The 15,549-nt window shown below is 36.2% G+C and overlaps 1 protein-coding gene across 4 annotated transcripts in view; it reads right to left on the reverse strand.

The window, feature by feature from the left end:
• Nucleotides 1–2,178: 2,178 nt before the first annotated feature.
• The window catches only part of MBOAT2 (membrane bound O-acyltransferase domain containing 2), a 95,312-nt gene continuing 81,941 nt past the window's right edge, over nucleotides 2,179–15,549 (reverse strand). For all 4 annotated transcript variants that reach the window (XM_069011554.1, XM_069011556.1, XM_069011557.1 and 1 more), the window contains 3 exons: nucleotides 12,005–12,137; nucleotides 9,367–9,518; nucleotides 2,179–8,844 (listed from right to left, as the gene is read on the reverse strand). In XM_069011554.1, coding sequence (XP_068867655.1) covers nucleotides 8,622–8,844; nucleotides 9,367–9,518; nucleotides 12,005–12,137 — 508 coding nt within the window. In that variant the 3' untranslated portion in view covers nucleotides 2,179–8,621. The remainder of the gene's footprint in view (nucleotides 8,845–9,366; nucleotides 9,519–12,004; nucleotides 12,138–15,549) is intronic.

Below are 15,549 nucleotides of genomic sequence, written 5' to 3' on the forward strand. Positions count from 1 at the left end.
TGAAGTTGTTATTACAAAGCAAAGGCACAAGCTGTGAAATTCAAAAGCTAAATCCACTTAATCTTACACCAAAACACTGTTTCAGCTGAAAAACTGGGAAAAATTAAGTACATAAAGCACATTCTTCTTTAACACCTATTTGCAGAAACGAAATGTGGACAAATGGAGGATGAGTCCCTGCAGCTAATGTGGGGCTGAAAAATGCTCTCTGTGCCACCTGAACATATGCATAAAGGGCCATTACTCAAGGAAGAGTGGTCCCGATGCTTCAGGCACCCATATAATCTTATGTACCTAAGAGAAACCACAGTCTGACAAGACTGCCTGTGTTAACCTCTTAAGGTTTATAGATTTTGAAACACTTTCAGGATATTACTCTTTTTTTCATACTTTATACAAAAATGTATATTAGTATCTCACTTCATGATCTCCCATCGTCCAAATCCTTATTCCCATATCATAGTGTTCCCACCCATCAGGTGTTAGCTGTGCTCTCACCATGCAGCTATAAATTTCAGGCAAAACCAGTAGCTCCTTCCCTCCTGCATAAAAAGGAACTGTACAAACACCATGAACATGGAGGCAGAAAAGACAGTTTTCTGTATGGTCCTTCACTATCACTCACTTTTGTTACAGATGGATCCAGCTCCTGACATCCTTGTGCTCTTCTAGCTTGTACCCTATGCTTAGATTAGGAATAACACTTTCCCACCAGTGACTAATTCACATAGGCACTGAAACACAGTGCAGTTGTGGTTTATTCCGTTTGGAAAGATCATGTGCAGCCCCCATGGAGAAATAACTCCTTTGCTACTATATATGACCATCTTAGGAAGAGCTATAAGATGTGCTGCCAAACTGGACAGATCTCCAACTCTCACCTAGTAAATAGGCTGAAGATACCTCCCCCTAGAACTACTTCTGTATTCTATGCTGAAAGATCCTGCATGTTATCAGGAAGTTACTCAGATGGAACTAAGTTAATTATAGGCACAGGAAAGTATCTGCTGGCTCCAGGATGCTCTTAATCATGACTTTTTCTGTGCAGTACCTTAACAATTTACAACACTTAGTAGCAGAAAGCTGTGCTTCATTTTAATCTCTTCAAATGACTTTTTCACTAAATGTGGCAATGTTTAGTTCATGAGGACACTTCATACTCATGACTGACTCTGTTGTGAATGCATATTTGAGAAGGCAATTTCCATTGCAGCCCAACTTCTGGTTAAAATGACAATATTTACCAGAGCTTCTAAAATTGCATCTGTAGTCCTTTGTGTTGGAATGGCAAGTATTTTTATCTCCTGTGACACAGATTGCTGAAAGAGAATTCTAAACACACAAGGCTCAAAAATGCTATTGCTACAGCAAGGCCTTTCAAGAGAACACGACACATTTCAATATTCCTCTAGGGTTGGATCCCTGGCAGAAAGAGATCTGTATGAAGATATCTTCAAAAAGTTATACCATCTTTACAAAGTTTATACTGAAGTGGAATTAATACCAATCAAAGAAGAGAGGAAATGATGCAGTGTGAGACAGGAAATGATGGAAACAGCCCCTCTTTAGCAGCGGCACATCCCTTCTTTTCTCTAATAAGCTCAGCTCACATGCTAAAAACCTGCAGGTCCAGGATTCTCAGCTGGCTCTGACATACTGTCACCAGCCAACAGAAACTGCCTTAGCAGAGTCCTGGTAGTCGAGTTTCAAAGAGAAAAAAAATGTGCACGTATGATGCACACTTAGCCCTGCTTCTTTGGAACTGCCAATTAAAGCAGCAGTTTCTTCAAAGCACTGAATTTGATTTCTCAGTTATGAGGTTTCCATTTCTCAAGCTAAAAATACCCCAGTTGCCATATTCGGAAGTAGCACTCATCAGGCAGCAATATGCTCTGAGATGGAGGGTTTAAACTGCTTAAGCACCTTTCCCAAGTAACAAGAGGCTAGGCTTGAAATACTGTCTACCAGCTCTACTGAAAAATAATTATATACATATACTTGTATATAAGCTCTAGAAAACAAATTAAATAGAAGCAATTTTGAAGTTGAACATTCAAAATAACAGTGTAAATGCATGCAATGTGTATATTTCGCAATCTAAAAGGAGAAACTGCATTAAAATAATTTTGTTCTTTAGCACTCATTAAAGATAGACACCAAAGAATTTAGAAAAACAAGTTCAGTTTTTTAAACTACAGTTTAATCAGATTTAAAGACACAAATTAGAAAAGAACATTTATAGGCAAGTTAAAAACACCTTTAAAACATAACAGCATGCTGTTTCTGCAGCACTGCTGAGACAAATTAGAAATAAGTAATTATTAAAATATCACAATCACAGTGTAACTAACAGTGGTATTTTAATTTTACCATACACCAACACTTAGTTTATGGATCTGTTGAAAAATAACACTTTTTAAAAAATATATATTTTGGAATAATAAAAATGAAATTCACTGACAATGTATTATAATCTGAACCAGGAAAGGCAAATTTAGGAATACTGTAGCTATCCACTTTTAGGGGTGTTCTCTCACCTTAACATATGGGTGGTTGGAGGCATAACTACTTCTGCATTGAGGTAAAACTATTCCCTTGAATGTGTAACCAAGGCAGGAAGGAATAAAGTTCCATATTTTAAATTCTTAAATTGAATAACTTATTACAACATCTTTGAATAATGCTATATTACCCATCTTAAAGTATTTTTCATCCAATACATTTTGAACGTTCTCTTCTAACTGATCTAGAACACATCTGAGGTCTGGGATTTAAGAGTAACTACCTAATTACTATTTGTAGCATTTTGACACCTTTGTCACAGTAAGACACATCAGCAGATTCTTATAGAAATAGTCAACACCACTGGACAAAAGAAGGTACAAAGAAAAGAGGTAAAGAGAACTGAAAAACAGAGAAAGGCAAAAGATGCATAGGCAAATACTCCTTAACTTATTGTGATAATTGTTGCACCTTTAATACGCGGTGTTGCACTTTTCTGATTACCAGTCTCTAGGCACCCTGTTTCTCTACTTTTTGTTTCAGGTTACATTGTCCCAATTTTCAAGTCTAATCTGGCTAGAGCATGGACCACAGCTATCTATTCATATGACATATTGTAGTGAAACCTAAATGAAAATCCAGCCTGGGGTACTCCTCCTTTAGAGAACAAAAGGAAGGAAGATTGTGCAGAGGTCTCTTTTGCCAAGAGGTTTGTTTCAATAAGGTGCTGGACTGAGTCACTAGTAATACAAAAACCTTCCTCCAGAAGTGGCCCTACCTCAGATCTCAGTCTGAAGTCAAGTTTTCCATCATAGCCTGCAGCAGAATAACCTATAAAAGTTGGTTTTGCAACACTGTGAAAGAAGCCTTTACTTGCCACTTAAAGTGTAACCAACAGATTCTGTTTTCACTTTAGAAAGCGGGAAGCTCAAGTACTCTGAGAATAGAGCCCCACAGCCTTCAGCTGTAATGTACAACTGGAGGGCTCAACACCAGCCTCATCTGAATATTGATATAAGCTGTTTTAAGTGTTTTTATGCATATTATATGTAATGACAGTTTGTCAATTCAAAGTTTACACAATGTTTATATGGATATGTACATGGGTTCAGAAAACCTAAGATCATCTAAAACCAAGACCAGGTCTAAGTCACTGGACACACAGCTAATGCACAAATGATGATAAAGTAGCAAAATTTACTTTTGCAAATTTGTATACTTAAACTGAGCAAAATTACGTTTTAAATATTTGATGTGACAAAAATTGATACATTTGATGGTTAGATTTTGTAAAAAACCTACAAAAAGCCCATTCTGAAACAAGTGTATAAGAAATCTTTTTTTCATTTAGTTTTGAGCATAATAAGCAAGTGTTGCAATATTTGTAGTTGTAACTTTGCAGGGTGACTTTGTGGATGCCTGGATTTCATGGTGTTTGCAAAATGCCTAGGTTAAGACACCAAATATGTCAAAAATCCAGCCAGATGTAGTAGAGAGCAGCTGCAGCCTGGGTCACAAGCAAGTAGAACCTCTGTCAAGCTCTGCACACAGGGTTAGCTCCCTGCAGGAACTGTGTGACAAACCCTTCCAGCCACAGATGGGACACGTTCTGACAAGAGACTTCTCCACTGCCATCCTTTTCCACCGTGGCTGTGAAGAAGATGAAGACCGACAGTGCAAACTAGCTGAGATGCAGACAGATCTGGTAATCTTATGAGAGTAGGCTCAATTGACTAGTGTCTGCTTACTTATTCAGAATAGCATTTAAATACTTATTAAAGTACTTATTGTCAATTGATTTTTAAACAGGAAAATTTAAAAAATACACCAAGTGCAGTTCAGAGTATTATTGGATCTAAATAAATAGATAAAGGTTAATCTTGTGGTGAAATGCTGTGATGAATCAGCACAGAACTAATGTGTATTTTTTTATACATAGAGTCTGCATCATATTAAAATCCTTAAATTTATTTTCATCTGCTTTTCTAACACTGATCACTTTTCAACATGGTGTTATTTCAAAATTTTCAATGAAAATTAAATTCTCAAGCCTGATTTCAGAACTCAATGCGAATTACAAAGTGAAAGACTTAAAGATAAGGGAAATGAAAGCCTAAATTACAGTAACTTGTGCTTTTAAATTTCTTTATCTTTCAAGGCCAACTTATAAAGTTGAACATGTGAAAGTTTACATATAAGCAACAGTTACACATTTGAATGCAAACGTGAAGACACATTTGACCATGAATTTAAACAAATTGTCAACAATTTGTTTGCAAAGCTTCTGAGAGAAAAAAATCTAGATTTTGTTAAAATTACTTTTGATATGAATTAGACAGGAGGTGATGATCTCAAACATCTCCTCTGCATCAGAGGACATTTTACCACCATCCAAATCACTGCCATCAAAAGAGGCAAAACTGCCTAGTGTGCATCCTGTCATACAAGCCTAGCATTTATATTAATATTACTTATTCCCCTTGGGGAAACAGAAAAAGTCCTTTAAGTGTAAAATTCTTCTAATAAATAATATACTATATTGGTAAATCTTACACCATATGTCAGTGTAGAGTAGGGAATATACTAAGGTCTCTTCATGGTCCTCTCACTATAGTGTGATTTGTAATCAAGAGCATATTGAAATGCATACCAATATTTTTAGATGTAATACATTTTCAAATGTCACCAATTATTGAAATCTTGTCTACATGTCAACTTAAGGGATGGCCAGGGAAGAATAAGTTTCCTGAATAAGAAGGACATATCTGTAACTGAAAAGCTAACAAAGCCTTTTTGATTACAACAGTAGTGGCACCACTGAATGTATTATTTAAATATGTAATATAAATCTCTCTCATTAATACAGAATCATAAAAGTTTAAAAAAGTTAAGCAAGCAAATAGTTACTATCAGGGTGACTACATTTACTAACTAACATTAACTCATTAAGTGCCTGAATGAACTGTTCACAATAGGCATATATCTGCAAAGCACCATAAAATTATGAATGATATGTTGTATTTACTTTTCATAGTGTGCTGATCTGCAATACAGGAAACACTTTTACCTTTTGGATATACATTAGTTAATAAGTGAAAGAATACTTAAAACCATGTTTCCTTCATGTCCAAAACATTTATAGGAAATATACTTTCTACAGTTTTTCTCAGGAAGAGGAATAGTAATCACTACCATCCTTTCAAATTCACTATTATCAAACGATGTGTGTAAAACCTAAAAACTATCTAAAGCATTGGGGCTGGCTGCTCTTGACTTTCCGATCGAATGGATAAAAAGGATCCGGTGCGATAGCAAGGCAGAAAACGAGTAAAGCAGAGGGAAAGAAACATCAAAACCCCAGTTTGACTAAAATCAGAGTGCTGCCATTAAAACAAAACACTTCTTTCCATAGTCCCCAAGAGAATTCATTTGCGTGAAGAGCAGATTTTTGTTCAAAGTACTTTTGTATTTAACAATAGTATTTAAAGGGTAAATTCTAGGACATTATACTTAAATTCTGTGCAGAATTAATTGTCATAATTTTCTTGTTTCTGCAATTACTTAATGAGTTCAAATAATGAAAAAAGTCATGTCCAATTTTGAAACCTGTATTTTGCCACCTGTGCCCAATGAAAGCATGAATGTATTTTCTTAGTTGTTTTAACTTCCCTATATACAAAAGTTCTGAACAAAACTGTACCTCTGAATTCATTCACACTGAAGTACCAGTCTGCACTACCCTAAACCTCCTTATTTTCTGGGAGCCCTGACAACTGTTTCCATATTTCATTAAGAAGACTTAGGAAGTCTCCATAGCACACACATGGGCATGCATGCCAAAACAATAAAACAAGAGTACCAGAACATAAACAGGAAAACAGCACATGATACTGGCATCCGAAAGTGTTTGTTTGAATAGATTTGGAGACTGCACCAATAAGATGAATTTATATTCATAAATATAAAACAAGTAACAAATGCTGAAAGAATCAACCATATTTCTATTTACCCACCCAGAAATGTGCAAATCTCATTTTTTCTTTTATGTAAATGTCCCTTCAAGTACAGAAAGCAAAAAAATGTCTTTCCTGATTCTGTATTTAACAAGGATGATCAAACAAACTAGCATGCCCTTACTTATTAGCAACAAGAAAACCATAATGTGGTGTCAAAGAGGCACATGACAACCACAACCTCATGTAAGGGGAAGTCTACCTGGGCAATCAAAGGAAGGATTTAGAAGTCAGATTACTTTATCTTAAAGATAATACAGCTGGCACAGAAACAATGAACATCCCTACTCATCTAAACAGACTCATCCACTCTCATTTCATATTCAGTTCCCCCTTTCTGAGTAGATTAATTAGTGCTAACCTACATATATGGGAAGTTATGTTCTCCTCCTCCTGTAGTTTTATGCAAGGAGCCAAGGGCCAGACACAGAGTTATGTCAGCAAGGAAACAACTGACCTAACTTAGGGTCTGATTCTTTAGGGAGTTCTGTGATGATTTTTGCATGGCAATATCCCCAAAGCTGAGGACCATCATTGTACTTCTGGTAGTAAGAATACTCATTCAACTGGTGCTAAATATTTGATGAAAACTTAAAAGTTTCAAAATATTATGACAAAATTTCCTCAATCATTTGTTAGTTGTTAATCTACCAGCTGCATTATTTTTCTCTGGTATTACTTTGTATCTGGTTTAAAATTAAAAATAAACCCCACATGGATGAACAGTTTGTGTTTACTTAAAAAAATGATACGAAAATACAGAATTTATGCAATTAAAATATAGCCCTTTAACAGTAGTACTCTAGCACTGACCATCATCACAATAAATGGTCGGGAATAGATACAACCACTGCACTGTTTCCTTGACACACTTCCATAATTCAGACAGTTAGATATTCTGAAGGATTTTCTTTCATTATGTTACCCAGAAATATGACATGAAATTTGCATCTAAAATTCTAATTCAAAGAAAAAGCTTTTCCTCAAATCCACACACTTCTTTGGATAAAGGTTCATCAATTATCAAGCATATAGAAATTGGTTATGATAGTCATTTCATGTTTGACTACCTATATGCTGGAGCTTCAAGGTAATTTTGCTATTTTATACTGAAAGCATCATCAACTAACTGATGCCTGAAAATTCAAAATAACTTTAAGTATTAAAAATCACTTTTTGTAAAACAGTTCTATTCTAGAACAAGTATTTCTGGTATTTAAGGGCAAAACTGCACTTTCATTGAAATCCCACTGCTTGCACGTTGTCTTCTGTGCCTTGTGGCTGCCTTTCCCCCTCTGGCTGCAAAGCCCACTTGGCAGTGTTTTATTGGGTTCAGGTACTTTAAAGTAAAAGAAACCTACATTAGAGCTAGCAATCCCTGGAAAAGATAAATCTTGAGGTGTTTTTAATCCATTCAGGAGGGCCATTTTAATCCATTCAGAGTAATTATACTCTTTATCAAAGAAACCTAACTATAATTTGGCATCAATGTTTACAGTTCTGTGATGTATTCTAATAGTTTGAGATACTTTAAGAAAACCCTCCAAATACTGAGATGCTTATTGCAATTCCCTTTGAAAGATTCCAAAGTCTTCTAGTGACTTTGCATTTCGTTTTTTTACCTTCTTTATAGCACATAGTGTTATATATTTGAAACACTTTCCACATGAAATCAAACTTGAAATACCCACTTAGAAACAATATTTCAGTAAATAGAGGGTTTAAGGCAAGTCATTCAGTTGGAAAAATTAATTTCCATTTGTTAATCCTAGATTGACACAATTTTGTTCCACCCCATCAGTGCCTTGGGATACACAACGTACATTCAGCAAAGGGCACACATATGACCCTATGGACATACGTTGCAAGTCCTGAGTGCCCATTGAAATAATGGTAATATCTTCATATAAGGCGTGACCCACAGGGACATGGCATGGGAGGGGTTAATTCATTTTGTTTCCAGTCTTGCTATTGTATGTGATTTTCCTAGGTAATGCATCCTTTTCTTACTAAATATCTTTGCAAACAAATACAAACCCCTTTAAAAGGTGCTAAAAATGGGTTTCTGAAAACATACAAAATATATTCATCATAGTATTTCCTCAATCACTGTTTTAATGCTTGATATCTGCAGGTTATTTCTTGTTTCTGACTGAAACTATTATTTGTTGTGGAATAACTGTTCTTTTGCAAAAGACTTTCTTCTTCTAGTTTTCTGGACCACACGGGCTGGACATTTTCATGCTTTTTACTTCCTTTTTGAGTTCTTTTCAATGGAAATACCAACAACACCAAGATGCTGGCAATATGAAGACAGAAATAGCAGGAGCTAAAAAAACAAACAGAAAAAATAAATCAATAAAATTCTGACCACTTACATAATACTTTGCATGCAAGATAAGAAAACATTAATATTTCCTTTACAAAAAGCAAAATAAGGGGAAAATCAGAAATTAAGTCTTCCCTCACACTATGTAGTACTGTAACAAGGGGTAAAGTGAACAGAAGATTGCTTTCAACTTTTTTCACAAGTTATTTCTGGGAAGTCAGTATCTAGTCTCGCTATAAAATAGTTCAACAGCACACAGTAATGTCAAAGGTATTGTCTGCTTTTGGTTTTGGTTAGGTTTTTTCCCCTGCCTCCTGAAAAATAAGTCTGTTATGACAGGAAAATGTGAACACTCTGGTTTTTTGTACACAAGACACACTATGTTCAAGCACTAGAGCAGAAATACAGTTTGCTCAGCTACAAATCTATAATTATATCTCTAAAATAGCTTCAGAAATCATCTACCACTGCAAGTACTTCTATTGTAAGCTAAAGAAAAGGAAGTAGGTAGAATGTGCTTACCTGTAAAAGGTGAAAGAGGGTTTTACAGAGAGCAGTACAAATGGCACGACTGTGTAACTTATTGCTGCTTGAGTTGCCATCCATGTTACAATATCATAACATAGTTTAACAGCAGGAGATTCAACAAAATAGTGTCTGATATTGTTTCTGATCTGAAAAATCAGGTAATACTACGTTAGCTGAGGAAGAAACCTTGAGAGCTCAGAGTTTGTTGCATTGACACAAAAGTCACAGGATGAATTTAAATGCTACAGTTCGCTCAAATATGTTTGAACTGTTCCAAATGTGCATCACCTTCAACAGGAATTGGCTCAAATTCCCTGCACTTCTTTCAGCATGGGAATTTAAGCATTTATCAATTTAAACAGAGTTTAAGTAAATTAATTCTACCCTAAATCCAATGCTAATTTGCACTGCTTGTCTGAATGAGGCAGACATTTTATTCTATCAAGCTGTTCTATAAATATAGAGGTTTGGAGTAAGTGAAGGCCAGAATGCTTCTGGATGAAAGCTTCTATATGGTAAGCCAGTTTCATATACTTGTTAGTAAAATATATTTTAAGACAAGCAGGGTATAAATCAGAATATACAAAATATCAGTTCTGATTACACATTTCAGGAGTCTTAACTTCTAGCAAGTGGAATTATTACAAAATGACTAAATTTTCTATGCTGAGTCTTCTTTTGTTCTAAAATTCTGCTCAAAAGAATGAATACCAAAAGTATTTAAGAAACCCAGATACAAAACCCACACAGGTTTGGGTTCAGTTTTATGTAAGTCTATAATTAAAAGACATCAGCAAATCTTTGCCTCTCCTTGCTTTGACAGAATTGCCATCATTGCTCACACTCTTAAGTGCTGACAAGCCAAGATGGGCTCAATTCAGCCTTTGACCCCAAGCTGATATCACAGTTGCCACCTCCTGGTCACCTGCACTAAAGCAGTCCTCTCTGAAAAGTTGCACACCAGAGTAGATTGTTTAGCTTCTACAACCCTCAGTTTCTTTAGAACTCCTTGTTCCAAAGAACATATCTAAGGCTAGCTCCTGCTGATTTAATTCTTTACATTAAAAACCTTTTTTTACCCTTCTTGTTCTTCTTATTCTAATTGCCCTGTAGATACCACATTCCCACTCAGTCTTTGCTTAGTTAAGCTAAGTCAAACAAGTAATTCTAGCTACATATCCTTCATTCTGCCATCTCCCTCTAGTTTATTCTTATGGTCACATGCAAGGACTTGTTCCTGAGTTCAGTAGAACTCAGATGAAGCTTCACAAAAGTTCTTGTAATCTGTATTTTAGGACTTGAAGAACAACTTTTAATATAAATCTATGACTGTCACTAGTGAACACCTGATTATGAAATATGTAATGATGAAAGGCGGCAAAATAAATTGGATACATGCTTAGGCATAATACAACAAAGCATGAATCAGAGCTGCCAAGCTTTGCAGTTAAAGGCTAGTAGAGTTTAATAAATATGCTGAAGTACCTCTAACATATCTTAGTTAATATTAAGTACCCGTTGATACAGAAATTCAAAATATTTTTTTATAGCCTATTGATTGATACATATGAAACATGAATATAATGTCATCTACTAGAGAGGCCCAGGATGAAGGGCAGTGAGAACTCCAATTTACTGGACTCATCTCACTAAGCAACCAACTTTTATCTGTGAACTATCCCCGAACCTTGGTTCCTGGCTGATAAATGTCAAAAGTTCCCTGGGATAGAGTCTGGAAGGAGAAGAAAGCTGTATCTATTGTAAAGAAAGGAGTTGGTTCTGTCAAACAAGGACTATATCCACATCTTGTGAAGAAAGAGAAGCATCTGTTTTATTGATGTAGTAACAACCTAAATCTGAAGTACCACCTTCCCCTAGCGATTATAGAAACCATAGAGCAGTCTATTTAATTTCTCACTCTCCTGGTTCTTTCAACAAAAAAAGTGCTCTGTTATGCTGCTCTGATCTGAGGTGTAATTTGTTCCTCTTTTCCACTGAGTGACTAATAAACCTGTCTCTGTTCTTACACAGCTTTCTAAGGCAGAACTGTGAGAGATTTCTTGGCAGATTTGCTGGTTCCATATGGTTCTGAATAGCAACTGCAAAAGCTTGTTAACGTGACTGCACTACTGGCTGGCCAACTTGAAATAGTAATTGCACTAGAGATTTTTATGTGCCGCTTGAGAGGGGACATACTTTAGTTACCATCCTTACAATAGTACTGGACAGAAATTAGGGATGAGGCAGACTCTAGAAATATATAGTATTGACACCCAAATTTTAAGCTACTCATCATCACTGATTTTTTCCAAATTATTTTAGATTACATCAACCTGTTCAGCATGCCACAGTAACACACCATCAGTTAATACACAGGAAGAGCTTCCACAAAAGATATGCTACAAAGATGTTATAGGCTGTGTACAGTCTTGTTTGTTTCCACCAATCAAGCCCTCCTTTTAATTAATCATTCCCATTGCTCTCATAACTAAAAAAGGAAACACCACTATCAGACAGACTGTTTATCAACAGTACTGTGTATCAACAGTAAAAGGCATCTCTGGACTACAGAACATGATCAATTTGCTGTTACAAAACTTACTATTTAAGAAGATACTTGGTTGGTACTTACAGCTCGTGCTGCTAGTGTCATTAGTACTCCTGTTAAAAATGTTAAATAATATCCTGGATAAACCCCATGCCAGATGGCAGAAAGGATGAAGGTTTGGATCGTTGGGCTGAAGGTGGCTCGCTCATAGCACACTCTAGCAAGTCAAAAACAACTCAAGATAAGTAACATAAAGCAAATCACCCACAATCTTCTCAGCTATTATTTATACTTTTACCAGTTTCATCTCCAATACAAAAGTTTCAATGCAATTGCAGTTTTCTATTCTTTAATAATGTTGTCACTATATTATGGCTTACAGAAAATGCTTAAATCTATTCACAGCTCCTGATTCCAGCCCTGAGTGCTAAACTGTGCTCAGTGCCATCACACATGGTCCTTATTCCTAATAAAGTGATACACAAGCATCCAAAGATGGGTGTTGCCATTAATAAGGGATCTTGAGCCATCCAAGAATGTGGAAAAGATCCACTGATCTTGGAAAACATCCAAGAATGTTGAAAAGCTGCACTGGAAGGCACAAACCACCCCCAGACTCTTGGGATGAGACAGGTATGTTTTCCATAAAATAAGAGCAGCTTATAGGAGCAGGGGAAAACTAACAACCACCTTCAATTTTGAATAATAAAGAAACAACAGTTGAAAATGTGTCTGTGTGACACAATTAGGTGAGCATGATGATGAAATTGTAATAAATACTCTAGTGCCGAGAGAGTATCAAATAAGGAGAATGCTGAACTCTTGTGTTATTTTAAAACTGAGATGCTGAATTACTAGGCAAGGACCTATATATAGTAAGGAATTCTAGAAGGAAGAAGGGAAAAAGGAATCCAAGAAAGGTGGTTTCTAGAAGACAACATTATATGACACAGTGACAAACCATCATGATGTGGAAGAATGATAGGAAACATGGTAAGGTCCTGATACGGCTTCATCAAGAGTTCTTTAATGATCTGAAAACCAAAAAGCAATGGGAAATATGGAAACAGATACAAACTAACAAAGCAAAAATAAACAGCACAAGCATGCATGAGCACAAATCTATGGCTCGCATACAAAAATGAGTTTTAACTAAAAAGGCTATAGACACCAATATGTAAAAAGGTTTTATAACCACATAGCAAGTAACAGAGAAAGAGAAGAGAAGGCACATCTGTTATTCAAAGATGGCAACCTAATGATACAGAGAGCCACAACATCCACTACTAATCTAACTACTTTACAGCAACTTCCACATAAAGGAAAGCTTACTGAAAGCTACTGATGCAGTGGATGTTGAAGAACAGAAGGTAAAAAGACAGGATGTGAACAGGGGCAGATTGAAAGAGTAATTTGCTAATTTATTCCAGTCAAATAGATGTGGTAAGTTTTATCTTATGAGGTCTACAGTGGGATATGTGCACAACCCCCTCCTCTTGCTAAAGGGCTTCACTCCTGGTGACCATTAATATGAGAACATGGGGCTGGTGTAACACTCAAAACTATCTGAGGACATTTGCCCAAAACAGATCACCTTAAAGAGGAAAGCAACACTGGCCAGGATGAATAGTAAACAGAGACATTTTTGACAAAGAATCTGTCAGCCTCGGGTGTAGCAAAGCATTAGGAAAATTTGCAATGAGTTGGGGAGACATCTTGGAGCAAAATACTTTTCATCAAAACCTGGTTTGACACTGCCAGAAGTCCGCCCACCAACACCACGACCTCTGCCTTTGCCGAAATAGAGCATCCCTGGTAGACACAGAGTAGCTGCATCCAGATAGGGGACTGTCAGCGCAGTGCATCATGCCAGGGAGCAGTGTCTCATCCCAGTTGGCTGTTGGCACATGGATTTGTGCCAGGCTTTTCTAGTGGGCATGTGAAATCAGCGGGTTCACACCAAGCTGGAGCACCCACATCTCCCACAGGCACTGCATGCAAGCAGGGTTTTGTATCCCACACATCCTTGGGAGAGGAGGTGCAGTTTGCATGTAATTGTGTACGTACATGTGTGCTTTTCAAACTGCTTGGGATTAGTTACAGAAGAGCGTTTAGAAATGTTTATTACACCAGAGCACTAATCACATACAAAATGTTATGTGTTCTAGTACTGCTATTATTTCTAAATGTATATGACTGGTGGTTAATTACGTCTCATTAATAAAGTGATATGTCTTCAATCTTTATTTGATTTAAAGTACTGAAATTGTCCCCTGAAAAGCATTCAGCAGCAAAAACCTCACTAAATTAACTAACCAAATTTCAGCTGTGTCAATGCAAGTGAGGAAAGATACAGTACAAAAAACCAAATCATCAGACTTCAATTGCAAAGGATAAAAAGAAAACTTAAACACTTCCATAGATTTAGCAATAATAAATCATGTTCAAATGCTTCATTTGACGTTCCTAAAAACAAACCAAGGAAATATGGTCATCACAATAGGTTGAGAAAATCTATTCAAATACAGGTGGTTTAGGTTATCTTATCCATAATGCTCTGAAAGTGGGAAGATGCATCAACTGTTCAATAAGGTACTGTCTTTGGTCTGGTTCTATAATTTCTTTAGTAAGTTAGGTGGTAGACTGAGAACTATATTTTTCCACCTTGTCTTCCCTTCCTTTTTTGGTGGGGATGGATGAGATTGGCATTGTTTTCTTAGTAGAGAGCACTAGAATCCAAAATTATCTTGGCAGACTTGAAGGATGTTCTGAAACCAACAAGATGAAGTCCCAAGCATAGAACATCTAATAAGAAAAGTGGAAGACACAAACCAGTACCATTCCTGTAACATTACTGATAAAGTGTAGCTGAGTATGACTACAGATCAACAGTATGAAACACTGAGTATCAGCTAAGCATGAATCAACAGTAGATTGCTGCTGCAAAAAAATGACAGATGTAACATCCTTTCTAATACATCACAGTATTACCCAAAGAAAATAATGATAACTAATCCACTCCTATTAATCAACTCTGCCTCTAAAATGCCAGGGAAAGATTTTGAAGGTCTTAGCAAAAGTACTACATCCACTCTAAGAAGACAGAAGTTTGCAAAGATTTCAGAATTGAGCAACAAGAACCACAGAGGTTTTGCGAACGTGACCAAAGACAAATGAGATTAGATGGTTTCTTTGGAAAAGAGAAAGAGTAGGCTGAGGGGGAACATACAGCTTTCCCAGTCAGGAAACGTTATAATGATACATTTTGTTGATATATGGTACTATGTAAATATCTATTTTCACTTACATGCTTGTAACAATAATGCCTTTGAATTGCTGTATATTATTATCTACACTAAATATTTACTAAACCTCTTTGTGATCTGTAAGTCCATTAACTGTGTTTTTTACAAGTTTGTTTTTACACACAATCAGGAGTTAACTGATGGTTCAGTTTCTCTTTAGAGAGTATCCAAAAAGAACAGAACAAATGCTGATGTCTGGCATTTCATGTGAGATAAATGGCTAAAGTTTTAGGTACTTCTATAAATGGTAAAAAAGTGAGGTATTAAAAGTGGATGTTTAAAGTAATCCATGAGCAAATCCTCTATGCAAATTGTTGGAGCATT

The sequence above is a fragment of the Aphelocoma coerulescens genome, chromosome 3 (assembly GCF_041296385.1).
Source record: "Aphelocoma coerulescens isolate FSJ_1873_10779 chromosome 3, UR_Acoe_1.0, whole genome shotgun sequence".
In the NCBI taxonomy this organism is placed as follows: domain Eukaryota; kingdom Metazoa; phylum Chordata; class Aves; order Passeriformes; family Corvidae; genus Aphelocoma; species Aphelocoma coerulescens.